The sequence below is a fragment of the Bos mutus genome, chromosome 17 (assembly GCF_027580195.1).
Source record: "Bos mutus isolate GX-2022 chromosome 17, NWIPB_WYAK_1.1, whole genome shotgun sequence".
In the NCBI taxonomy this organism is placed as follows: domain Eukaryota; kingdom Metazoa; phylum Chordata; class Mammalia; order Artiodactyla; family Bovidae; genus Bos; species Bos mutus.
The window spans coordinates 42787363-42815318 of record NC_091633.1 but is presented as its reverse complement, the minus strand read 5'-3'; the positions used below and the strand labels follow the sequence as shown (position 1 = coordinate 42815318).

Here is a 27956-nt window from a genome sequence, read left to right as displayed (position 1 = left end):
AGTGCCCATTTCACAACAGCCTCATGGCTACTGTGTTTTATTTTTAAAAATTTTTTGTAATTGCTGCTTTAACTTTACATTTCTGTTATTACCACCAACGCTGAACATTTCTTTATATCTGTGCATCAGTTTCCTTCCTTCTTCTGGGAATAGTCTGATGTCATCTTGAAATTTAAGTTAAGAACTATTTCTAAACCTCAACTGATATTTAAATGTAAATGCATTTAAAATATGAGCTTCCAAAAAAAAAAAAATAAATAAATAAAATAAAATATGAGCTTCCTTAGTAAGTCAAACACTTACTTCCCATATAAAACTCAAAGGAACCAGAAGGGCAATTTATCTTTATTATACAATAGAAATAAAATCTATAAATTGCCTTTTAAAAAGGTATGAAACAAACAAAAAAAAAGATATGAAACAATTTTTCACTTCTTTTCATTCTTGCTTCTTACTTCTTAAGCATTTTCTGAAGTGACAAATTTCACTGCCGTAGAAAAGCTGGATAGTATCTATCATGCCTTTTGATAACTAAATCTATAAATAAATAAATAAAAGATTTCAAGGTATTATAAAAGGATATAATAAGGGTTTTCTAACAGCAAAGAGGCCATTCGGGCTTCTTTAATCATAGGACGAGCCATTAGTGTTCGTCGTCTCCAGTAATGCTAAGGAAAGAAAAGATGACTTACTTAAGAATACAGTAAGTAAATTAGAAGTTTGAGATTAACATATACAACTACATATAAAAATAGAAAATTAAGAAGGAGAAGTAGCACAGGGAACTCTACTAAATATTTTGTAATAACCTATAAGGGAAAAGAATCTGAAAAAGAATGGATATATGTACATGTATAACTGAATGACTTTGCTGTACACCTGAAACTAAGACAACATTGTAAATAAACTATATTCAAATATAAAATAAATAAATCAAATTTTAAAATATAATAAACACATCTATTAAGGAGAGTAGGTGGGTGTCATAATAAAGTCTTACATGATCTCCTGTTCCAGCAAGATGAATGCATACAGGTCTGTATTTGCTGTTCCACTCTTTAGGCACAATAAATTGGAACCTATTTAAAATAAGATGGCACATCAGTGAAACTAAAAGGTTTTAAATACATACTTTGAATTCTTTAAAGTTCCATAATTAAATTTTTTGGGAGAAAAAATCATTTAGAATTTTGACATTTATATTTTAAGTGACTGATTAAACTACTGTTTGCCCAATGGCAACAAAGATATTGTAAATTTGCTTTGTATTACAGTGTTAAAATATTTAATTATAAGCACAGAATTTAGCATAGTCATTTTCACCTTATTCAATACCACAACTTTATATATGCAAAATGAAATTTTCTTATTTTGTAAAGACGTCAACAAACATAATTAAGTCCTAGAAAAACAATTCTTTAGACAGGTCTACTTTTTCTCCTTGCAGGAATAATGCTTGGCTGTACAAGCTGTTGATGTATCAACAAAATAGTTCATGGTTATCTTTTTTTCAATTTGGAGTGTATGACAGGATTTATTAAAACTTTTATGTTTGACGGTAAAAGCAAACCACGCCCCCGCAGAAAATATTTATTTGTCGTCTTCTTATTATAGTATTTGGTCTCCTCTATAATGTTTTTTCCTATATGACTTTAGCCATTGTAGTAAGATATATACAGATAAAATTTACCATTTTTAATTGTACAGTTCAGTGACATTAAATACATTTACATTGTTGAGCAACCCCTACCACTATCCATTTTCAGAATTTTATCTTCCCAAACTGATTTATTTTTCTCTTCAGTTTTCTTAGCAGTTGACATTCTGGAATAATTATCATAGTAGAATTCTGCATTCTGTCAGTCAAGGTTTGACCTCAGATGGCTGCAGTCTTGGGCAATATAAACCTGAATTCTGAGCTTACTTTGCCTGGGCAAGGGAAAACACCACTACTTGTACGTGCTTAGTCACTCAGTCATGTCTGACTCTATGCAACCCTTTGGACTGTGTCCTCTGTCCACAGGATTTTTCAAGCAAGAATACTGGAGTGGGTTGCCATTTCCTTCTCCAGGTGATCTTCCTGACCTAGGGATCAAACCCGAGCCTCTTGTGTCTCTTGTACTCCAGGCAGATTCTTTAACTGCTGAGTGATCAGGGAAGTCCCACCTACTGTAAATAAATTGTTAAATAGAATATAGACAAGTAAATTTAGGATGGTTTAATGATTATTTCTATTCTATGCTCATGCAAACTAACTCTTAATTTTCTATCTCATAGTCAAAACTACCAATGTTAACAGTTCTGCTTCATTTTGGGCTTCCCTGGTGGCTCAGTTGGTAAAGAGTCTGCCTTCAGTATGGGAGATCTGGGTTTGATCCCTGGGTTAGGAAGATCCCCTGGAGGAGGACATCCCCTGGTGGGCTCCTCCATGGGTTTGAAAAGAGTTGGACATGACTAAGTGACTAAGCACAATGACTGCTTCTTTTAGTATTCCCAGCACTCTACTGCTTCTTGATATATTGAAGATTATGCTGGTAACAGTTTAAGTTCAAATGTATACTAAACTTTAAACTTTTACTCTCTCTCCATATTTTAATGGAAAAATACTGAATAATTATTGTAATTAAAAAGTAATTTGAAATAATGACATTGATATTAATTGCATACATCAACATAAACAACCTACTACCGTAACTTTCTAAATAAAAATTCTTACCTAGCAATAACAGATTCAATTGGCATGATATCAGGCACATAATGGGCCATGGGGGAAACAAAGTGTCCATCTAGGATCTTACAATCTGATTGCTCTTCAATCTAAGAAAAAGCAAAACCAAGTTGTATACACAAGGATGAAGATATCTCAGTCTATCATAGATATTTTTCTATTTAAAAGTTCTATTTATCTGTTCTGGAATTAGACAGGGATAGCTGCACATTTTGGAATATAATAAAAAACTACACTGAATTGTACGTTTTAAAAGGGTGATTTTTCTGTATTTGAATTATTTCTCAATGTTTGAACACTGAGAGTGAGAGTGAGATAAGGTTGGGGGAGAAGAAGGATATCTCCAAGAAAGCATTCTAAAATCCTAACAGTAATTCCTCCCAGGGAGGAAAATGGAAATAGGGAGTAAAAAGTGCCCGGAGTTAGAGTTCTGATCTTTATGTGGTATGTTTTAAATTTGTTTAAGCCTATGAGTCTTTCTTCTCATTGGAGAAGGAAATGGCAACCCACTCCAGTGTTCTTGCCTGGAGAATCCCAGGGACAGGGGAACCTGGTGGGCTGCCGTCTCTGGGGTCGCACAGAGTCGGATACGACTGAAGCGACTTAGCAGTAGCAGCAGCATGAGTCTTTAGCAGAAGAAAATAGAGAAAATGGAAATATTTAGCCACGTTTGAGGGAGAAATGTTCTAAATCCAGAAGATATAAGGAACTGCTATATGGTATAGAGGAGGGATTTCCAATTTACAAGATTCTGTGTTTAGCAGTGAAAGTCTTTTATCCAATATACAAAAGAGATGAAAGTGGAGTTATTTTGGTTGATGGCAGTGAGGGATATGAAGTTTAACCATTTGCAGCTCCTCCCCAACAACACTAAATATCCAATTACATAAACCTAGAAATATTTTACAAAAAAACATGGCTGCTTAAAAACAAAACTATTTCAAAAACATGTTCTCATATTCTCTAATTTTATAGCATTTTTCTTTCTACCCTTCTCTCAACAATTAACTGTATCCCATAAGAATTCCCTGATGTTATATAACAATTGTTTGGCTAACAACTTCTCATGTGCTGATTCTAACTAGAGTACTTCCCTGTATTATTTGTAATTCTTCTGAAATGTTGAATAATTTACTTTAACTTTCTTGAGCCTAAAGATAAAAGATGAGGTTCAAAAAGATCCAGCCCTAAATATTTTCTTGTATTTATCTAAGTGTTAAAAATATGCTCCTATATATAAACATGCAGATAGTTATTGTAAGCATTCAGTTAGAATATATACAATAATAACATTTAAAAAAATATTAAATGAAAAAAATCTATACTGTACTCATTGTTTTAGAATTCACTGTTATTATACTCCAACATTCAGCCCACTCTTGCCACAGTTATATAAAACCTGAATTTCTATAATTGCATTTCTTTCATTTGAATACCTTATCGATGTACACTGGATAATCACTTGAAACCAGATTCTGACATCTTTCTCGATTTCCAATAATCTTTCTGAATTCAAAGAGTCTATTATGGGAAGGGAGGAAAAGGGAAAAATTCATTATTCCCATTATATTGAGACTGTTGAAAAGTAACTAAAAATTAGCAAGTCCAGTTTACAAACTGTATTAAAATTTAATTTTAATAATTAACAAAAAATTAGGCTTTGGTTTTTTTCAAGACTGAAATTTTGTTTCAGAAAAAACATGAGAAATATCATTGTTCTGAAAGTAATTAACATATGCAAGCCTCAAAATTAAAGTTGCAAATTCTGAATTTTCAGAAATCCAAATGTTTCCATGAGCTATATAGTATATCACAGTTTTATAGTCATCACAAATTCAAGTTATTCAAGAAAGTTCAGTCCTTGAAAACTCTAAGCAATAATTCAGATCAGATCAGATCAGTCGCGTCCGACTCTTTGTGACCCCATGAATCGCGGCACGCCAGGCCTCCCTGTCCATCACCAACTCCCGGAGTTCACTGAGACTCACGTCCATCGAGTCAGTGATGCCATCCAGCCATTTCATCCTCTGTTGTCCCCTTCTCCTCCTGCCCCCAATCCCTCCCAGCATCAGAGTCTTTTCCAATGAGTCAACTCTTCGCATGAGGTGGCCAAAGTACTGGAGTTTCAGCTTTAGCATCATTCCTTCCAAAGAAATCCCAGGGCTGATCTCCTTCAGAATGGATTGGTTGGATCTCCTTGCAGTCCAAGGGACTCTCAAGAGTCTTCTCCAACACCACAGTTCAAAAGCATCAATTCTTCAGCGCTCAGCCGTCTTCACAGTCCAACTCTCACATCCATACATGACCACAGGAAAAACCATAGCCTTGACTAGACGAACCTTTATTGGCAAAGTAATGTCTCTGCTTTTGAATATGCTATCTAGATTGGTCATAACTTTCCTTCCAAGGAGTAAGCGTCTTTTAATTTCATGGCTGCAGTCACCATCTGTAGTGATTTTGGAGCCCAGAAAAATAAAGTCTGACACTGTTTCCACTGTTTCCCCATCTAGTTCCCATGAAGTGATGGGACCGGATGCCATGATCTTCATTTTCTGAATGTTTAGCTTTAAGCCAACTTTTTCACTCTCCTCTTTCACTTTCATCAAGAGGCTTTTGAGTTCCTCTTCACTTTCTGCCATAAGGGTGGTGTCATCTGCATATCTGAGGTTATTGATATTTCTCCCGGCAATCTTGGTTCCAGCTTGTGTTTCTTCCAGTCCAGCTTTTCTCATGATGGACTCTGCATATAAGTTAAATAAACAGGGTGACGGGGTGCGCAGGAAAACTAAACCAGTTGCAATTTGGTGAAGTCTTCTAATATCTTTGCGGGCGCAGGAGGGCCTAGAGGAGCTATCCTACGTTGAAGGTCAGGAAGGGCGGCGGTGAGGAGATACCCCTCGTCCAAAGTAAGGAGCAATGGCTGCCCTTTGCTGGAATAGCCATGAAGTGATACCCAACACCCAAGGTAAGAGAAACCCAAGTAAGACGGTAGGTGTTGCAAGAGGGCATCAGAGGGCAAACACACTGAAACCATACTCACAGAAAACTAGTCAGTCTAATCACACTAGGACCACAGCCTTGTCTAACTCAATGAAACTATGCCATGCCCGTGGGGCAACCCAAGACGGGCGGGTCATGGTGGAGAGATCTGACAGAATGTGGTCCAGTGGAGAAGGGAATGGCAAACCACTTCAGTATTCTTGCCTTGAGAACCCCATGAACAGTATGAAAAGTAAGCAATAATTACCAAAGTTAAAAATCTATGTCTGAGAGCTCTTTAAGTCTGAATTACTTTAAAAATAGTTCAATTTATGATTATGTGAGTTAAAACTTAACAGCAATAATTAGACAAGAGAGAAAATAATTATTTTATTTAATAGTTAATGCTTAACTTACCAATCACTTTATATTTACAGAAAAAGGCTTTTTTAAAAACTGAAATGAAATTTTAAATGTTTACTAAAACAACGAACTTGGAGCAGGCATGCAGAGAAACTGCTTACCTTTTGAGATCCTCTGGCCTTCCCCATCCTCTGATAAAAAGTTTTGTAAGGAGTAGTCTCCGGTATAGAATATCTAACTTGCTCACACCCATCAGTAGCAAACAAACATCTACAAAACAAACATTTAAACGACCTTGAAATATTTTATTTTACTCAGCAGGTCAATTTTCTAACTCTCTCTTTACATATTAGGTACAAAGTAAAGATTGATCTACTCTTAGCAACTTTCCAATATACAACACAGTATTGTTAACAATAGTTACTATGCTGTACATTACATCCCTGTGACTTATCTTATAGGAAAAAAAAAATTGTTACTCTGGTTACAGACTGATGGATGTTATCTAAACTTGTGGTAAATGCATCACAATATATACATATATCAACTCATTGTGTTGTATACTTAAATATAACATTATATACCAATAAGACTGGGGGACAATGAAATAATAAGATTAAACTAGAACCTTGAATTTATTCTCTTGGGAATAAGATACAAGATACAGGAAAAAAGAACTAGGACGAAAGTAGAGAAGATGAAGTAGAGCTCTGAGCATCAGTAAACTGAATTCTCTAAGGCAGCACCTTCCCATTCTCAGCACAGTGACTGACAGCAAATACTCAATATCTGTTGATAACAATAGGAGTGGCTAATATGTAATACTGTTTTATCTGCCAGTCACCATTTAAAAACTACACACACACACACACACACACACAAGTTCTTGTTTAAACCTTCCAACATTTTTATGAAGAAAGATATAGTACCCCAAGACAAGGAGAGGATAGGTGATTAAGGTCACGCAACAAGTGGGAGACAGACCTGACTAACGCATGACTAAAGATCTAACTACTCTTCTGTACTACAGTGCATGAAAAGTCATAATTAATCAGTGTGACCTCTTCTGTACCACTTACCTGTCTTTCCCAAATAGTTCTGAAGCTTTTAAAAAAATATCTGCCTCAGTCTTTTCAAATCGAATGGTGCAGTTTTGATTTGCAGGCAAAACCTGATTCAGGTTCAGGGTTTATTCTACTTAGAAAAATGGATAATGGAAACTAAAAGTTCAATCAGTGAGGTTTCATAAGTACTTACCTATTATTACTCTGAATGTTGGGGGAACCACCATTTACATCTTATATTTTTACTCTTTGATTTCTAACAAACAAGTTCATTTTAGTGCTCTTCTTTGCATTAAGTGTACAATCTAATCCACCATCAACTGCACTAGCACTTTATTATTTTTATGACTGGACCAGCAAAAACGTTTATTATTGTGAAGAAATTTCACTAGAATTCCATTCAAAACTTCTATCACCATTATTGTATTAAGATATTATCATATTATTGTGGCCATGTTAGTATATCAATGTATTGAAGGAGCAAATCTATCAAATACTAATCGTATAGGACTTCTATAATTTATGATAGTTTATAGGAGGAAGATCAATTCCATTTAAAGAAGAGGATGAAAGCAAAAATCAATTTGAAGAATCCTTATGTACTCATTTATTTGCCACTTCCTCTGAAAAAGATTTTTTTAAACATTTCCTAAAACATTCTAAGAATTTTCAATAGTCACTTTAAAAGTTAATCCAGAACTGAATGACATCAGCTTCCTAGAATACCTACAGATGATGATAAAATACATTTTCGGCTTTCTTTTACTACTTTACAAAAGTATAGTCAATATTTTAAATACAGTCAAAATTTAATGTTAACAAGGGAGAAATGTCAATAATGTTGACATTATCTGTTAATAATTTTCTACTCAACTGGTTTGCATTGTTAATCAGAGAGGGGAACTCCTGTTACTAGTTTTTGTGGCAGTGGCTAAAGCCTTTGTGTGTTATTACTTAAACTTAACAACTTTAGTTTCAGCTGAATCTTGTGGGACAAAAAAACCTAAGAATTTCCTTACCTTAATGCACCAACCTCTTAAATAACATTTTCTCTCTTTTTTTTTTTCTTAAATAACATTTTCTGACTGAAAGATTTTTAGAACTGGACATGGAACAACAGACTGGTTCCAAGTAGGAAAAGGAGTCTGTCAAGGCTGTGTACTGTTACCCTGCTTATTTAACTTATATGCAGAGTATATCATGAGAAATGCTGGGCTGGAAGAAGCACAAGCTGGAATCAAGATTGCCGGGAGAAATATCAATAACCTCAGATATGCAGATGACACCACCCTTATGGCAGAAAGTGAAGAGGAACTCAAAAGCCTCTTGATGAAAGTGAAAGAGGAGAGTGAAAAAGCTGGCTTAAAGCTCAACATTCAGAAAACGAAGATCATGGCATCTGGCCCCATCACTTCATGGGAAATAGATGGGGAAACAGTGGAAACAGCGTCAGACTTTATTTTTTGAGGCTCCAAAATCACTACAAATGGTGACTGTAGCCATGAAATTAAAAGACGCTTACTCCTTGGAAGGAAAGTTATGACCAACCTAGATAGCATATTCAAAAGCAGAGACATTACTTTGCCAACAAAGGTCTGTCTAGTGGTCACGGATGGATGTGAGAGTTGGACTGTGAAGAAAGCTGAGAGCCGAAGAATTGATGCTTTTAAACTGTGGTGTTGGAGAAGACTCTTGAGAGTCCCTTGGACTGCAAGGAGATCCAACCAGTCCATCCTAAAGAGATCAGTCCTGGGTGTTGATTGGAAGGACTGATGGTGAAGCTGAAACTCCAATACTTTAGCCACCTTATGAGAAGAGTTGACTCATTGGAAAAGACCCTGATGCTGGCAGGGATTGGGGGCATGAGGAGAAGGGGACGACAGAGGATGAGATGGCTTGATGGCATCACTGACTCGATGGACATGAGTTTGGGTGGATCCGGGAGTTGGTGACGGACAGGGAGGCCTGGGCGTGCTGCGATTCACTGGGTGGCAAAGAGTCGGACACAACTGAGCGACTGAACTGAACTGAACGAAATTATATACTATTTTCAAGCTTTCCTCAATTACCCATTTCTACATGTTTTACAAGTAGAACATGTTTTACATGTTTTACAACTACGTGGTATTCTGACATTAATACATAGTTTGCTGAAAAATCTTTTGCTGTCACCTAGTGAAGTCAAAGTCTGCATACGATAAGAATCGTCCTATGAAGTATGAATAACCAGATGTGATGTACTAGCAAAGAGCTGTGATGAAAGGCAACGTCATTTGAACATTCGCAGAGGCTGCAGAGATGGTGTAGAAAGGCAAAGCTTGGAGACTTTCCCAAGTAGTTAGGAGTTCACTCAATTTGTTGTTGCTGTTTCTGTAACTTTTTAAATAAACTGAAGTATAAAAGTAGAAATCCTAAGTATAATTGATTTATTTTCATAAAATGAACAACCTATATTTTATATAGATGCTTATAGTTAAAAGCAGTTACAAAAAAGAAGGAAAGGTTATAAAGAAAAATCAATGTTTTAACTGAGTCTTCAGGGAGATTAGTCAGGCAGATAGAAGATATGCCAACACAAAAGGGAAGATGTGAGAAAAAGTGTGACTTGCTGAAATAACACTGAGGGTCCAAAGAATAGCATCTCAAATGAGCAGGAAATACGTCATGCTATTATTAACATTTATCTAGTGGAGACTGATTGTTGACTTTAAAGATTCATAATAATTTTCTATAGAGATTGGATTTGAAGTCTTTACCTATCAGATTCATAGCAAAAAGCTTTCACCATTCCACTAATTTTAAAAATTAGTTTTTTATGCATTCCACATGTTTTCTTAAATGTTTATATAATCAAACCAACCCATTGCACCATATCCAAAAGAACTCCCTAAAACACTGCAGTAAATATAAAATTCAATTTTTTTAATGTTAAATTCCTTTTTCTTATCAGAAGTCACTTGGGATTTTGCTTAATGGGGGTTCATAGTTGGTACCCCATCATCAAACTGAGTACTAACACATCTGTAAAAATTATTCTTAGCTTGTAGACCATACAAAAACTGGCAGGTTGGCCCAGAGGCCATAATTTGCTTACTCTTGAGCTAGAAAATCAAATAAATCATAGGTATGTCATGAATATCACAACACTGTCAAAAATGCAAAGATGAACTAAAATTGCATAAATAAAATACAGATATTGATTTTAAGAGAATTCATTATGTCAGAAAATTGAAAGTGTTAGTTGCTCAGTTGTATGGACTGTAGCAACCCCATGGACTGTAGCCTGTCAGGCTCCTCTGTCCATGGAATTCTCCAGGCAAGTATACTGGAGTGGGTAGCTATTCCCTACTCCAAGGGATATTCCTGACTCTGGGATCAAACCCAGGTCTCCCACATTGCAGGCAGATTCTTTACTGAGCTGCCAGGCATTATGTCAGAAGGTAGACCTAAAATTTGTATTCTATCTAAAATAATTTCAATTAGCCATATTCTGTCTTAAAATTTAGAATTTGGTAGCTGTAAAAAGTGGAAGCAAGGCAAAATGTCATGTATACATTGTATGTATATATACATGTGCTGTGCTTACTTGCTTAGTTGTGTCCACCTCTTTGCGACCCCATGGACTGTAGCTCGCCAGGCTCCTCTCTCCACGGGGATTCTCCAGTCAAGAATACTGGAGAGGGTTGCCATGCCCTCCTCCAGGGGATCTTCCCAACCCAAGGATTGAACTCAGGTTTCCCACATTGCAGGCAGATTCCTTATCATGGAGCCAGCAGGGAAGCCCCAAAATACTGGAGTGGGTAGCCTATCCCTTCTCTAGGGGATCTTCCTGACCCAGGAATCGAATGGGGGCGTCCTGCGTTGCAGGCAAATTCTCTGTCAGCTGAGCTACCAGGGAAGCCGGAAATATACACACAATGACGTATTATTCAGCCTTAAAAAAGGAGTAAAATTCTAACAAATGTTACACTATATGATGCTACATTTATGAGATACCTAGAGCAGCCAGATTCATACATGGAAAGCAGAGTGGTGGTTATCAAGGGCTGAGGGGAAGGGGAAATGGAGGAGGGTGATGGGTGTACAGTTTCAGTTTTGCACACTGAGAATTCTACAGATGGATGGTGGTGACAGTTGCACCTAATACCACTGAAGCATACAATTAAAATGGCTATGTAGGTGAATTTTATGTAATGTGTATTTTACCATAAAAATATGAAACCATTTTAGAAGTTGGAGTTGATTTGATTTGATAGTTTCTCTTCAAAATTTTTCAGAGGAAGTAAACTGACAATTTCCCTCTTAACAACTTTCTCAGTAAGCAGAAATAATTCATTTGTAAGTAATTCTATTGACCCTAGAACAGAACTCAAGGCTCTTACTATTCTCTTTAAAAAACACTACTGTGTAATTTAAATATTTGAAGACTTCACTAAGACCTTTAAATAAAAGAATCTGAGAAACAAATCTTCTGAATCAAGTTGGTCCCTCCCCTCCCTCTGCCCCCACCCTCTGTCTTCTCACTTCCCCTGTCTTGAGGATTAGTTCCAAGAACACAGGCTACTTGGGTTTCTGCTTCAGGGTATCATGTAACTCTTATGAAGGTTGTTGGCTGAGCTGCATTCTCATTTGGAAGCTTGAATGGAGAAGAACCGGTTTTAAGTTCACTCAGGTTGTTAACAAAATTCATTTCAGCTTCATTATTTTGCTCAGCTAGAGGCCAGCCTCAGCTGCTACGGACTACTCACAGCTCCCTACCACATGGCTCTCTTCATAGCAAGTTCACAAAAGTCTACTTCTTTAAGGCCAACAGGACAGTGAGAGTGAGTGTGCTGACAAGATAAAGTCTTATACAGTCCTGCCCACTCAAAGGGAGGGGACTACCCAAAGAAGTAAACAGGAGGGCTACCTTAGAGACGGTCACACGGGGAGAAACCAATTGTACATCTCAGGCTTTGAGTAAAACGACTGGGCTGACACCCTTATGGCTCTCAATGCCAGAGGTGACAATCACCATCTTCTCACTGTACCACCAACAGGAAAACACACAAATTGCATAGATCTGAATAAACATCTGTCTATAAGCAAGTAAGCTCTTGAAAGTTTTTCTAAATCACATTTATATATTTCCATTCACTCAAGAACACCTGCCCAGAGAAACAAACAAAATCCCTCAAAGCAAAATAAAGACCATTGCATCTTAGTATTTTCTTTTTATAACATTTTGTTTTTTACTCACTAAACAAATTATAAAAGGTAAACTGGCTTCTAAAATGTTGTCCTCATCATATATATTTTCTAATTTAGTGCAATTATTAAAATCAAGTAAGTATATAAAGTTTATGTTTAAATTGCTTGATCAGCTTTTTTTTTTTTTTTCTTTACAGGGTAAATGTCAATATGTGTAGTCTTTGATCCCAGTTCCTGGGGTGGAGCTCCTAAAACTTTTAGAATTCCCTGAATGATAGGAGTGTCTTTATGCTAATGAGGTGACTCAAGGTGAGGCCCTAGATAGAGTCAGGATAATTTCTGCCTGGACACCAGAAAGACCAACTATTTGGTCTACCCCAGCTGGGTATACTCAGCTCAACTCTGATATTAATCACCCACAGATTAACACCACAGGAGTTAGTGCAGTTCCCACCAGTTAAAGGTTCAGTCCTCCAGATGCCATTGCTTCCAATGCCAACCACATTTTTAACTGACTTGGCTATAGGGAGTTCCTGTGACCACTTGGGCTAATAATTTGCCGGAACAACTCAAAAGAACTACTTAAACCACTATACTATTCTTCTTCTAGCTTCTTAATAAGGGATACAACTTAGCAATAGCCCCATGAAGAGACAATTGAGGCAAGTCATAAGAGGGAGTGTGAAGTTTCCATTTTCTTTTATTCCAGAGTCAGCGTGCATCATTCTCCAACACAGGTTCATTAACCAAGAAGCTCTGCCATGCCTCAGTGTCTGTAGAGTCATCATCGGGGTCTTCATGATTGATTGGATCCTTAGCAATGTGATTCAGTGCATCTCTGGCTCCTTACTTCTCTTGGAGGTCAGGCTGGCCCGAAGTCAGCCCTCTAATCAAATAGTTGGTCTTTCTGGTGTCCAGGCAGAAATTATCCTGACTCTATCTAGGGCCCCACCTTGAGTCACCTCATTAGCATAAAGACACTCCTATCATTCAGGGAATTCCAAGAGTTTTAGGAGCTCCACCCCAGGAACTGGGATCAAAGACTACACATATTGACATTTACCCTGTAAAAAAAAAAAAAAAAAAAAAAAGCTGGTCAAGCAAATGGAACAGTTTATTCTTTAACCAAATAGCAAAATTCTGAGTTAGTGTTCCATATTTCAAATAAGGGCTTCCCTTGTAGCTAAGCTGGTAAAGAATTCACCTGCAATGCAAAGAACTGGGTTCGATCCCTGGGTTGGGAAGATCCCTTGGGGAAGGGAAAGGCTACCCACTCCAGTATTCTGGCCTGGAGAATTCCATGGATTGTACAGTCCATGGGGTTGCTTAAGAGACCAACTCTGTATATTAAGATATACAACTCTAGCATAAAGAAAAGACAATACTGAGTGATAAATGATAATTTTAATTATTTTATTCTTTCATCTTTCTGGAATTGTTAAAAAAATAGTATTGATACATTTTTGTGTACATTTATCACACTGTAGGAGAACAATGGCATGTCATTACAACACAGGACTTCATAATTTTCTGCAAGTATTTTAGACTACTTACTTTCTTTACAGTGGCAGGAAAAAAATGGGGGAGGATGGTCCATTATCTTCCTGTTACATCCATACCATCAACAGCAATATGCATATTCCAAGTTAGTGTAAAAAAGAACAAAATCCCAACACTTGTGTTTTACAGTAACAAAAGTATGTGAGACAACCCATTTTTCTACATCATATTCTTCTGAGTTGGTAACAGATAAACAAACTAAAACAAACACACAAAAGTAGAAAGTTGCAGGGACTTCCCTGATGGTCCAGTGGTTAAGATTCCGTGATTCCAATGCAGGGGACATGGGTTCCACCCCTGGTCAGGGAATCAGGATAATGCATGCCACACAGCATGGCCAAAAAAAAAAAGAAAAGGTAGAAAGTTGCCAAAGAACAGGAAAAAGTGAAAGTGAAAGTGTTAGTCACTCAGTGGTGTCCAACTCTTTGCGACCCCATGGACTATAGGCTGCCAGATTCCTTTATCCACTTCAGGTAAGAACACTGGAGTGGGTAGACACTCCCTTCTCCAGGGGATCTTCCCTACCCAGAGATTTAACTCGGGTCTCTGTCATTGCAGGCAGATTCTTTACCATCTGAGCCACCAGGGAGACCCCCAAAGAATGGAAATGAACCTGAGAAAAGTGAACTCTTCAAATATTTTGTAAAGTACTATATTTATTGTTGTTGCCGTTTAATAGCTAAGTTCAAAGTGTCCAACTCTTTTGCAATCCCATGGACTGTAGCCCGCCAGATTCCTCTGTCCATGGAATTCTCCAGGCAAGAATATTGGAGTGGGTTGCCATTTCCTCCTCCAGAGGATCTTCTTGACCCAGGGATCGAACCCTCGTCTCTTATATCGCCTGCATTAGGCAGGCGGGTTCTTCCCAGAAGCCCTCTGGGACTCTGGGGTTACACTAAAAGCTCAGTTGTTAAGTGGTGTCGGACTCTTTGCAACCCTGTGGGCTGTAGCCTGCCAGCAAAGTTCTCTGGCAAAAATAGAGTGATTTGCCATTTCCTTCTTCAAGATCTTAAACCCCATTTCATCACTAAGAACAATATAAAAGACCAAGTTTTCTGGGATGCTCTAAACTTGTAGGTTTTTCCAAGCAGGGCTAACTGCTATCCAGTGCCACCATAAACAGATTTTAATCCAAACCCAGGGTAAAGATAACTCCCATTTGCCATGAGAAGGTACCATCTGGAGCCACATCAGATACTTTTTAAAGCCCTCGACTGACATTAGTGAGCTTCTGCAGAAACCGGACCCACTTTCAAAGTTTGTATCAAGCCAGACTGACACAATTGTCATCTATACTTTTACATAGCCAAAGCAAAAAAGAAAAACAAAGTGAAACAAAAATAGAAGTTCTAGCACAGTGCCAAAGAATGAAAAGTCTTTCCTAGAAATGTGCTCCATTGCTAAATCACACTCAACATCTATTATGCCATCTAGTACTTTCATCTCTTATCACTCTGTACGTAAGCATTTAAATGCAACCCTAATTGTTTCTGGACATTTATCCTCAAATGGTTGATAATGGAGATATGTGATACACACATACCTCAAAGGCATACATGAAATTATAACACCATGTATAAGAACTTTAATCCACAAAAATCTAGACTTAATTTTTACATTTTTAAAAAACTTATTTTCAACACAAATTTAAGTAGCAGTTTATACTGGAGTTAAGATACACCTGATATCCTCTATTAAAATTTACTACCCTACCTTGACAAATTTAATTCCTTTTAACCTTACACTGCTGCTGCTGCTGCTGCTAAGTCACGTCAGTCGTGTCCGACTCTGTGCGACCCCACAGACGGCAGCCCAACAGGCTCCTCCGACTGGAGAAGAGTAAAAAAACAACTTTATTTATTTGTTTGGAGGGGTATCTAGTCTAGCTGTCTATCTGCTATGTATTCTATTCTAAGCAGTCACCTACGGAAATTCAACAGGCAGACTGTCTCATATGCTTATGTGAAACATTCAGCAAATAATCAAATTTCAAATTTAGTTCTACTTTTCCACGGGCTTTAAAAGAAATATTTAGGTTTTTAAACATTTTTTAAAAATGTTTACTTTGACTGTGTATGTTTCCTAAGAAATGATTTGTTCTTTTTCTTCTTTTTTAATTGGTACAATTCACAGAGCTTATTTACATTTCATCAGTTGTTTCATTCCATGTACTTCTGCCATCTAAAGTCATCACTTGGAGGCAACAATGGAAAACAGCCGTGTCAGAAGACCTGGGTTCCTCCACTAGCAGTGTGACCTTGAGTAAGCCACCTTAAACTATAAAAGGGGAATAACAGCTGGCCTAATACATAATAGCAAATTATTTCATTTATATAAAAATTGATAATCTATTTTGAAATATTTTGAGAAATATGGGAAAAGATTCTTCTTTACATTTTTTTCATAGGAAAACTGGTGCTGAAAAGCACAGGCTTTATAGTCAAGAGTCCTGTGTTTATGAGATTCTAGTTCTATTGCTAATTACTTACACATATTACTTAATCTCCATATTTTCAATTTCCTTGTATGCTCGAGACAATTCCACTTTTGAGGATCGTTGAAGGGATGAAATGAAGCAATTCAGTAAGTATTCATTCAACATATATTATTTAGTAACCATTCTGCTAGGTGCAATATTGGCTAAAAATTCCTTTGTCAAATATATATATGTATGTATATATGCCATACACTGTGCTAGACTCCAGAGATTTAAAAAGAAGTCAAAGATATATTAAAGCAACATCATGACAAAAAATACTAATTTTACCCATGTACTTTCTTGGAACCAGTCATAGAAATCCGGTATGTTTTTGTAAATTGTTACAAACAAATCTGCAAGACTGAATCCAGTACACAGTGTCAGGTCTGGATTCAGAAGATAATCCTGAACTAATAAACACATTTCAAGTTTAGTTGTTTACCAGTGGAATGTGTCTAACAGGATACACACAAGGTCACAAACAAGACAAAGATCAGAAGTGATGGTATATTACCATACAACACATTAACTAGTACAGGGCCTGGCACAGGATAAGTGCTCATAAATATTGATCAAAAGAATTGAATCTGGGTCCCAACTCTGCCACTTTCAGTGAGTGATTCTGGGTAAGTTATTAACTTCTCTAGGCCTTAGTTCTCTGTAAAGTAGAAATGTGTCTGCTTTACCTATCTCATAGGACTGTTGTGATCAGATGAAATCACATAAGAATGTATCTAGTGCTAATAACAAGGTAATTGTGACACACATGACTGCTGCTACCAATTAGCTTACTGGCCTGCTTGTAGGGGTAAGATGTTAACATGTAAGCGCCAGGAAAGAAACAGCACCATGATCTACTGAAACAAACAAAAACAACCCATAACATACTTCTTAAAATTGTCATATTCCTTGTGATGAAAAGAGCTGGTCATTGTCAAACTGGTGCTGTGTCTTTTCTAACCCCGAGGTTACAGCAGCAGACTCTGCTGAGTGACCTCTTGCAAGGCTGAAGCCCCCAGTCCACGCAGGCTGCAAAGGGTTCGAATCTGAGGAGCAGCTGGACCTCATCTCCATTCCAGGTCCTAATAAGGCAGTACGGATAAGGTGCCTTTGAAGTTAGCCGAGCAAAGAAAACCACGGCGCGTAGACACTTCCACCTTCCACAAGAGGAGGGACAGCCCGCCAGCCCACCTCACTCCGGCTGGGACCCCCCGAGTCTCCCGCCAAGCCTTGCGCTCTCGGTACTTGCCTCCTGGCACGTAGGCAAGCGCTGCAAGAGGCTTGGGAAGCGCGGCCTGGAACAGCTACTCACTCAGTGGCCGCTTGGCGGACGCCTGCTGTCCAGCTGGCCGAGACTCCCAGCGCCACGGCTCCCTAGGCTCCTGGGACTCGCCGTCCTTCTGAGCCCCAAACGCAGTGACAACAGTCTCCCCAGAAACTGAGAAGCGAGAGGTAGACGACAGAGCCGTGCAGGGAGGAGGATGAACTCTGGGCAGAGTGGCTGTTTGGACACGCCCCCAACCCTCCCTGGAGGCGGAGAGGATCGGACTTGAGAGGAGGATGAGGACTTAAAGCTCCGCCCTTAACCCCCATCATCCGCTCGGCACCGCCCCGCCGCCTGCGTGACCCCGCCTCTGACCCGGGGGCGCTCCGCCCTTTCTGGTCGCCTTGCGAGCCCGCGCACTTGCCGGCCTGTTTTGACAGCTTCAGGACGTCCTGAAAGGGAGGGAGCAGGAGTTGTCGCGAGAGTTGGCCCCAAGCCTTGTGGGAGCTGTAACTATGGCGAGTTTAGGGGTCGATTCTGAGCAGGAGCCGCTCTTAGGGGACAGGACACCCGGAAGCAGGTGAGCGGATGTTGGGGGAAGGCTCCCCTCACTCTCCTGCGCGGTTGGAACTGGCGCCTTTCCCTGCGTCAGGCTTAGTGGGCAAAATAAGGGGTGCCAGAGCGGCTGCAGCCGGCGGCAAGTAGCGCGAGATTGCAAGATGCGCTGCCACTGTCTACAAAGGGCATCGAGTCGCGGAGCACCTTTGAGCCGGCGGGTTCTGGTGAAGGTGTTAGAGAAATGCAAACTGCTTCTTGTACTTTCACTCCGTTGGTGATGCAGCAACCAGTTGGCCTGTTACATAACCGACCACTGTATACGTTTCACGCTGTTTTAATCGGTACTTGGCCTTAATAGTCACTTAACTGATTGCCTGATAATGATACTTTTTTGCAAGTAAACCTAAGATGAACTCATCTTTGTCCTATGCCAAATGCATAAGTAATAACTAATTTTTAAGCATTTAGGTGATGAGGTGTATTTTGACCCTAGTTTATGGACTGTGATTCAGAATTGTTTGTTTCTTACTACGCAATCAAATACGTATTTTCACATTTAGGAATACGAAGTTAAGTATCATTTTATGTTATACATACATCATTATCACAGTAAGTTAACCAATAAGTTCACAGGTAAGCTTCAGCTGTCTACAAACATGTTAATTTTAGCTCTTTTGTCCCTCTTAAGTACCAAACCTTTTTTAAAAATCACTTCTTCTGAAAGCCTGTGGAAAATGTGTTCGTCGAATCCCCGATCCACTAAACAGAATATATGAAATGTAATTTTATTTAGTTTTTTTTGAGATTATTAAAATGAATATTACTTCGGAAGTATAGTGTAATAGAGTGACGTCCTCTGGGCTTAATGAAGCATTTGTGACTATGCGCTTCTATACTGATTTGTTCTACAGTGCCATACTTTTCACGTCGGTTTTTTTTTTTTTTTTTCCCTGCCTATTCTGTTTCTAGCAAACTATTTCTCCTCGTATTTTTGTTACCTGTTGGCAACCTCTGCTTTTGTTGGTGTCAGCAAACCTCTCTTCCCCCAGCTTTACTTGGGGATTTCTAATTTGCTGTGGCTTTGAAAATCATATATGTAAGTTTAATAGAATTGTGGGTAGTTAGAACACAGAAGCTCTGAATGAAAGCTAAAGATCTCTCCTACTAGTTAAGTGTATGAACTTGAGTGCATGGACTATGGGACTTTTAAATTTCTTAGTATTGTTTTGCTTCTTCCTAGTCCTTGGGAGTTTTCCACGTAGATTCAAGGATCCTTGAATTATGGTTAGATGTAGTCTTAGGGTACATTCTGTCACTTTGTCCAAATAAGGGTTACTCAGTCGTGTCCGACTCTTTGTGACCACATGGACTGTAGCCAGTCAGACTCCTCTGTCCATGGAATTCTCCAGGCAAGAATACTGGATTGGGTCGCCATTCCCTTCTCCAGGGGAATCTTCCTGACCCACGGATCAAACCTGGGTCTCCTGCCTTGCAGGCAGATTCCTTACCGTCTGAGCCACCAAATAAATCTACTTTAGGAAGGGAATTTTTTTTCCACTTAATTCTTAGCTTCAATTTTGTCCAAGTAAATGATAATGTTGTTATGGTTGTTGCATCGCTCAGTCATGTCTGTCTCTGCGACACAGTGGACTGCAGTGTTCGAGGCTTTCCTGTCCTTCACCATCTCCTGACGCTTATTCAAACTCATGTCTGTTAAGTCAGTGATGCCATCCAACCATCTCATCCTCTGTTGTCCCTTTCTCCTCCTGCCTTCAGTCTTTCCTAGCATCAATGTCTTTTCCAATGAGTTGGCTCTTCGCTTCACGTGGCCAAGTATTGGAGTTTCAGCTTCAGCATCAGTCCTTTCAATGAATGTTCAGGATTGGTTTTCTTCAGGATTAATTGGTTTGATCTACTTGCAGTCCAAGGGATTCTGAAGAGTCTTCTCCAGCACCACAGTTTGAAAGCATCAATTCTTTGGTGCTCAGCTTTTATGGTACAACTCTCACATCTGTACATGACTATTGGTAAGACGTTAGCTTTGACTAGATGGACCTTTTTGGCAAAGTAATGTCTCTCTTTTAAATGAAGTGTCTAGGTTGGTCATAGCTTTTCTTCCAAGAAGCAAGTGTCTTTTAATTTCATGGCTGCAGTCACCATCTGCAGTGATTTGGGAGCCCAAGAAAATAAAAGTCTCTGTCATTGTTTCCATTGTCACCCCATCTGTTTGCCATGAAGTGGTGGGACTCTATGCCATGATCTTCGTTTTTTGAATGTTGAATTGTAAGCCAGCTTTTTCACTCTCCTCTTTAACCTTCATCAAGAGACTCTTTAGTTCCTCTTCACTTTCTGCCATAAGGGTGGTGTCATCCTCATATCTGAGGTTATTGATATTTCTCCTGGCAATCTTGATTCCAGCTTGTGTTTCATCCAGCCCGGCATTTCACAAGATGTATTCTGCATGTAAGTTAAATAAGCAGGGTGACAAAATACAGCCTTGACGTACTCTTTTCCCTATTTTCAACCAGTCTGATGCTCATTAGGTTCCATTTAAACTCAGATGTTCTATCCATCTGAATTTAGATTTAGCATTTTTATGAATAAAAAGGGAGTATTTTGAAAATAATTCAGTAAGTTTACTGTCTTTAAAAACATAGTTTCCCTAGTAAAAGGAACAGATGTAACACTAATTAGTAAGCCCTGTTCTCTTTGAATAAATTGCAAAAACATGAATCTATTTCACCACCAACCGTTCATCACTAAGAAGGCTGATTCTGATTTACTGATGTGGTGAGTCCTTAGTGATCCCCACTGACCCTATCCATAGAGTTTAAGAGCACAGGGGTTGGTAAACTTTTCTTGTAAAGGCCTGTATGGTAAATATTTTAGGCTTTGCAGGCCAGGAGGCAAAATCAAAGTTATTATATACATACTTAGATGTATATAATACATCTAAGTATGTATATAATACTTATACATTACTTGTATAATGTATACAAGTAAGAAAGTAAGCTTCCATAAAATTTTTGCAGTAATGAAATTTAAAATTTAACAGTAAAAGTACAGTTTTTTATAATACAGGTCTAATAGACGAATAGAATTCTTGTGAGGGTGGCATTTTGTTTAATTGGAGTTCAGAGTTAATGTTTTCTGTCATGGAATTAATCACAAGTATTCATCTGTAAAAACTATTCTTAGGTCACAGACCACACAGAAACAGGTGGTAGGACAGATTGGCTTATATAGACAGTAGTTGAATATCCTAAAGTCTTACAGGTGCTTAAAATTTTTCTTTGCAACTTCAGCCTAATCTCTGTAAAACAGATATTACTAGCACTCATGGTTGTATAGAAGATCCTTTATGAAACACTCTCAGTTTATTTCTGTCTTTTAATTTCTCTAACTTTACATCATTACACTATTCTACCAGTGACCACAGACTCCTTTCTCTTATCCTCTGTCAGTATGGGTTCTTTTTTGCTCTTCAGGAGTTAACAGATGCTCTCTGGTAAAGGTACGATTTTATTTTTTCCCTCAGGAAATCCAGTCTTTTTTTTGGCAAGTAAAGTATGGCTGCTTACCCAAGAATCCTTCTGTTAGATCTTGATCTATTGAGCCTAAATATGGTACCTTTTACTTATTCCTGTTGAATTTTATCTAGCTAAGTTTGGTTATCCATTTACTCCAATAGGTTGTATATTCCTCATTGTTTAAGTCACAACTTTGATAAGCATGCTGCTGTTTGAGGTATAGTTTGAAATGAAAATATTAGACATGGTAAAACCCTTAGCACTGCAATTTTACTTGAAGGAGAGTCTCAAGTGGAGAACTAATACCAGAATACAGCAATGATAATAGAAAGGAACCAAAATGTTAAGTCACCTTGGCAGTGCAGAATATTTTCTTTTCCATTAATGATACAAGAACGAAGCCTTCGGGAAATTACTCTCAGTCATGTGACAGGGTTGGTTGAATCATCAAGGTTAAGAAAATGTAGTAAAAATGATAACTTGATTGAAGGACAGTTATATTCTCCTATATTCCTACTATTTCCAACAAGGAAAAAAGATCCATTTCTTCACCAAAGTTTTATTTTTTGAATTGAAAAGAAGGAAAAGTAAAATATTTGTTTTGAAACATTTTAAATTCAGAAAAATGGACAATACAGTATAATAAACATCAAATTACCCTGTCACTGTTAGCCTTTTCCACACTGTTCAAATCTCTCTTTCTACACACACACACACACACACACACCTCTTGCCAAACTCAAAGTAGGTTGCAAACATTATGTCACTTTATCCGAAATATTGTATTCTTCAGCCTACATCTCCCCAAAACATATTCATTCTTTTACATGGCAGTTTATCACTGTTACCACAGCTAAAATACACTATTAATTCAAAATATATACACTGTACTTATATTTTTCCACTTGTTCCAAAAATATACTTTATAGCTATTATTTTTTAAATCATATCTAAGTAGTGTTCAAACTTTGATCCTTTAGGTCTTTTTAGACTCTACCATCCTAAAACTGTCCCCTGACTTTCTGTTTCTGTTCTTCCCAACGTTGAGTCCTCTGGCAAGTCTAGGTTAGTTTTCTGTTTTCTTTGGAACATCTCACATTCTGGATTTGTGGACTATTTCTGAGTAGATCCTGGTCAAACATTTCTGGCAAGAACATCCCATGGCTTATGTTGAGAACATCCCAGTATGTCAGGGTGCAGTGGATGCCAGGCTATCCCACTGTTGGGAATGCCAAGCTTGACTACTTGGTTAAGAGGGTTACTGGTATATCTCTCAATTATAAAGGCTCATTTTCCATTTTCTGACTAGTAAGTCACCTGACAAGTGATACTTGGAGGTCATGTGACTTTCCAACCAGTTATTTTTGGATCCCTGATGCTCTTTGCTTTTATCCATCGTTATATGGAGAGTAATAGTGATTTTCTATCCTCCTTTTAATATTTGATAGCTGTCATTGAAAGAGAAAGACTTTTGACTGACTTTCCAAGTCAAAGTTACTCAAAAAATTTTATTACATTTTTTTCAGAATCAAATAGTTTTCTTCTCTTGGTTGTTTCTATGACTTAGATAGGATCTGATAAAATTGATTATTTGAAAATGTTTAGGCTTATTTTAGTGATACTTTATGGTTATCAATTAGATTTTTGTTCTTCAGAAAATAAAAATGAGTTCATTAAAATTATAGTAGTAACTCAGTACTTTAAATATAAGCCAGAATTCCGTGTGAGGATTGAATGGTGTATATTTTGCTGATATATGGAATGTAAAAAGTCATTTTCTGTTATGTTTGTCTTAATTCTTTGAAAACATAATGCTCATATTAAGGTAAATTTGCTCTTTTTGTATGTATATGTGAAAATGTAAGGAGTACACACACTAATGTATCACCTGACAAAGGTAGTCTATATGATTAATATACGTACCCTTAATCCAGGTCACAGGCTTATATGAAAACTTAGCCCAGCCTGGAGGGGCTTGGTCTCTCTTTGGTCCACTAACAGAACTTGTCTGGTAACTCATGTTGGAGCAAAGGCAAGTGTTTCAGGAAGTCTCAGGGCTAGGAATGTCTTAAGTCACATCAAACCTTCTTGGTGTCACTTATATTAATTTTGCTTCAAGTATCCAGCCAAAGTAGTTTCCTACAGCAAAGTTAATTTGATGTCATCAAGTAGAGCATGTCATCATGGTGACAGTTATTATCTTTTTTTTTTTTAATTAAAAATTTGTTTTTGGCTGTACTAGGTCATTGTTGCTGCTTGAGCTTTTCTCTAGTTGCAGCGAGTGAGATCTACTCTCTAATTGCCCTGCACCGGCTTCTCATTTTAGTGACTTCTCTTCTACCGGCTGTAGAGTGTGCAGGCTTCAGTAGTTGGGGCACCTGGGCTCAAGGGTTGTTGCTCCCGAGCTCTGGAGGGAGCATGGGCTTAGTTGCGCCACAGAATGTGGGATCTTCTGGAACCAGGGAATGAAACCATATCTCCTACATTGGCAGCTGAATTCTTTACCACTGAGCCACCAGGAAACCCCTGTTATTATCTTTTAATAGTTACTAGTTATTTGTCCTACCTGTAGGAGATTGAAGTAACTAGTTTATTTTATTTATTTTTATATACTTTATTCATTTTGTCAGTTTAGCAAATTTCAATACTTTTGTTTATAAGTTTTGTAGCATGCCAACAATAGCAAAATAATTGGTTCACAAAATATTTTGCCTGTTCAGCTACCTCATGTCTCCCTAGTTTCTATGCACAATGATGCATAAATACAATCCATGGAAATTAAAAGATATAATACTTATTTATAGATGAATTAATACAGTAGAAACCATTATTGGTAAATTAGACCTCTGTCATATAATTTTAATGACTTTAGGAGAGAGAAAATAAAATTGTGCCACAGAAAGATTTGCATATAATGAGCTAACTTGATACTACTTTTTTTCTTCTTTACACTTAGAGAATGGGATATTATAGAAACTGAGGAGCATTATAAGAGCCGATGGAGATCTATTAGGATTCTGTATCTTACTATGTTTCTTAGCAGTGTAGGTAAGTATTAAATTATAAGTAATTTAAAAAATTTAGGTAAAATTTGACATATTTGACATATTTGAATGTCATTTAATTAAAAAAAATTTTTATTGTGGTAAAATCCATATAACATCAAATGCACCATCTTAACCATTTCTAAGTTCAGAATGTTAAATGTATCTAGATGGTAGTAACCAGTCTCCACAAATGGTAGTAACATTTGTGTCTTGTAAAAACGGAAACTCTATACCAATTAAACAATGACTCATTTCCCCTTCCTCATCAACCCCTGTTAATCATCATTTTGCTTTCTGTTTCTATGAATTTGACTACTCTAGATATTCACATAATGGAATCATACAGTATTTTTTATTTTGTGACTTGATTTATTTCATTTAGTATTACGTCCTTAAGTTTCATTCGTGTTATAGCATGTGCCAGTATTTCCTTCTTTTTTAAGGCTAATAGTCTGTTGTGTAAATTGTAGAGAGGGATAATTTTTCCTCTATTTTCTTAGTATTTACAGCTGGGGCCTGTGAATTAAACTGACAAAAGGCAGGTCAACAGGAGAAGATCATAAAAATTTAGTTGATGTTAATATTTTTTATGTTTCACAGGGGGCTTCATAGAAAAGAAGTGAAAACCCCAAAGAAACATTCATGATGTTATATACTTACTATTTTAATAAAGGGCTGTGATTGTGGAGAACTGACTAGACAAAGGAAAGGGGTTGGGCTTCTGGGGATGGTAACTGTGGGAAAGTGACTTGGAAATACATGGGCAACGCTAATGGAGGATGCAGGTGGTTTTGTAAGGTTTGTTTGTAACAGGCTTATCTCAGCACCTGTGCTTCATCTCCAGTGATAAGAATGTTTTCTTCTTCCTGGTACTGGAAGAGTACATTTCTCAGGGGAAATTTATGCCCTATTTTTGGGCAGAAATAGGGAGGGCAGAGAGCCCTACTGTGTCTCCTGTTAGTTACCTTCAGCTCAAAATAATCAATATGCCAAAGCAGCATATTTTGAAATAACATGTTTTGATCCCCTTCAGTGTACACCACATCTTGTTTATCCATTTATTTGTTGATGAACATTTGAGTTAATTCAATGTCTTGTTTCTTAGAAATAGCTGCTGTGAACATGAGTGTGCAAATATCTCATTAACATCCTGCTTTCAGTTTTTTTGGGTATATAAGAAGTGAAATTGCTATATCATATGATAATTCTATTTTTAATTTTTTGAGGAACTGCTATACTTTTTCCCATAGCTGCTGCTGCATTTTACATTACCATTGACAGTCATGGTCCAAATTTTTCTGCATCTTCACCAACTCTTATGTTTATTTAATAGTAGTCATTCTAATGGGGCTTCCCAGGTGGCTCAATGGTAAAGAACCCACCTGCCAATGTAGGAGACTCAGGTTCAATCTTTGGATAGGGAGGATCCCCTGGGAAAGGAAACGGCAACCCACTCCAGTATTCTTGCCTGGGAAATCCAGTGGACAGAGGAGCCTGCTGGACTACAGTCCATGCAGTCGCAAAAGAATCTGCACAACTTAACAACTAAATAGCAACAAGTCATTCTAATGGGCATGAGATGGTAGTTCATTGTGATTTTGATTTGCATTTCCTTGATGATTATTTACACTGGGCATCTTTTCACGTGCGTATTGGCCATCTATATATGATCTTTGAAGAAATGTCGTTTAAGTCCTTTCCCCATTTAAAAAAAAAATAATGTTTTTGTTGTTTTGTTTTTGAGCGGAGCCTGGTGGGCTGCCATCTATGGGGTCGCACAGAATCGGACATGACTGAAGCAACTTAGCAGCAGCAGCAGCAGCAGCAGAGTTCTTTGTATATTCTGAATATATTTGCAAATATTTTCTACCATTCCAGGACTTTTTTTTCTTTCACTCTGATGATTGTGCCCTTTGTTCACAAAAGTTTTAAATTTTGGTGTAGTTCAGCAAATCTATTTTTTTCTTTTGTTGCCTGTGAACCTCATTTAACTTTTATATTGATACATACAAATAGTAAAGTGCTCAGTCATGTCCAGCTCTGCGACCCCATGCACTATACAGTCCATGGAATTCTCCAGACCAGAATACTGGAGTGGGTAGCCTTTCTCTTCTCCAGGGGATCTTCCCAATCCAGGGAATGAACCCAGGTCTTCTACATTGCAGGTGGATTCTTTACTGGCTGAGCCACAATGGAAGCCTGAGTGAAGTGCAAAAATCTTAATTTATAAAGCTTGATGCATTTTAACCTATTAACATTATTTTTGAAAATATATTTACTAAAAAGTTAATCTTTATCAGGAAAAAAAATTAAGAACTGTAATTGTGTTCGAATGCTAAGGAATATACATATTTTTTCTCAAATACTATATATATAGTATTTCTTAATACTGTGATAGTTTTTAAAGGAATGTTTTAGGGGATTAATTTTTTTTTTCCAAGCTTGGATCCTCTAAGTCAATAGGCACTAATTTTGCAACTGCTTTCTTCCTGAGATGGATTTAGTGGTCATTTGACTAAATTTTTTTCCATATTCTTTCTATTAATCCTGGGTCGTTCTCTTGTTTTCTGTCACTTGCCAATCTTCCTTATGATTCAGCATTGAATAAAAACAGATTTTATATAAAGCTAAAACTAAAGAAAAGTACAAAATAAAGGATATTTTTAATATTTTATTGGATTGTATATTATTATGATCTCTACAAATATCAGGAAAAAAAATGTTGATTCAAATCGGTTTGAACAAGTATGTTAACAACCTGACAATGATGACCAGTAAATGTAGGACATCAAAACTGATCACTTTAATTTATATTGGTAATTTTTTCTTTATTTTTTCTGTCAATAAAATCCTTAAGAAAAGCAAACAAACAAAAAATTGTCTTGAACAGTGATGTTTTCTTATAAGATGTCCACAGGGGAACAACTCCAGGTGACCCTCCCTGGCTCTGCTTCTCAATAAGTATTTTGGTTTCGCTCTCTTCTGTGTATGGCCTTCATCCTTAGGCTATGGCAAGGATGCAGCAGCACTTCCAGGTGTCAGTCCTTTCACAGAAATTTTTACTGACTGAAAGGGGCTTATTTTTTAAACCTCCAAAGAGATGAGGAGTTCTTTCCTGGAGGTCCCAAAGTAGACCTCCCCTCGTTTCGCAATGATCAGAACAGGGTTACCTGTTAACTTCTAAACCCATCATC

The 27956-nt window shown here is 37.5% G+C and overlaps 2 protein-coding genes across 7 annotated transcripts in view; one reads left to right on the top strand and one right to left on the bottom strand.

The window, feature by feature from the left end:
- ABHD18 (abhydrolase domain containing 18) overlaps positions 1-17882 on the bottom strand; it is a 39272-nt gene extending 21390 nt beyond the window's left edge. For 2 of the 4 annotated variants that reach the window (XM_070386506.1, XM_070386508.1), the window contains exon 1: positions 79-96. In XM_070386506.1, coding sequence (XP_070242607.1) covers positions 79-80 — 2 coding nt within the window. In that variant the 5' untranslated portion in view covers positions 81-96. Of the gene's footprint in view, positions 1-78; positions 157-583; positions 669-1000; positions 1080-2716; positions 2818-4164; positions 4250-6231; positions 6341-17612 lie in introns of those variants that run through there. The other 2 variants (XM_005904818.3, XM_070386507.1) reach the window with 2 other exon arrangements.
- Positions 17883-18045: 163 nt separating this feature from the next.
- MFSD8 (major facilitator superfamily domain containing 8) overlaps positions 18046-27956 on the top strand; it is a 37667-nt gene continuing 27756 nt past the window's right edge. Inside the window, exons 1-3 of one of the 3 annotated variants that reach the window (XM_070386504.1) lie at positions 18104-18207; positions 20108-20212; positions 24672-24763. In XM_070386504.1, the coding sequence (XP_070242605.1) occupies positions 24745-24763 (19 nt within the window). In that variant the 5' untranslated portion in view covers positions 18104-18207; positions 20108-20212; positions 24672-24744. Of the gene's footprint in view, positions 18208-20107; positions 20213-24671; positions 24764-27956 lie in introns of all 3 variants that reach the window. The other 2 variants (XM_070386505.1, XM_005904817.2) reach the window with 2 other exon arrangements.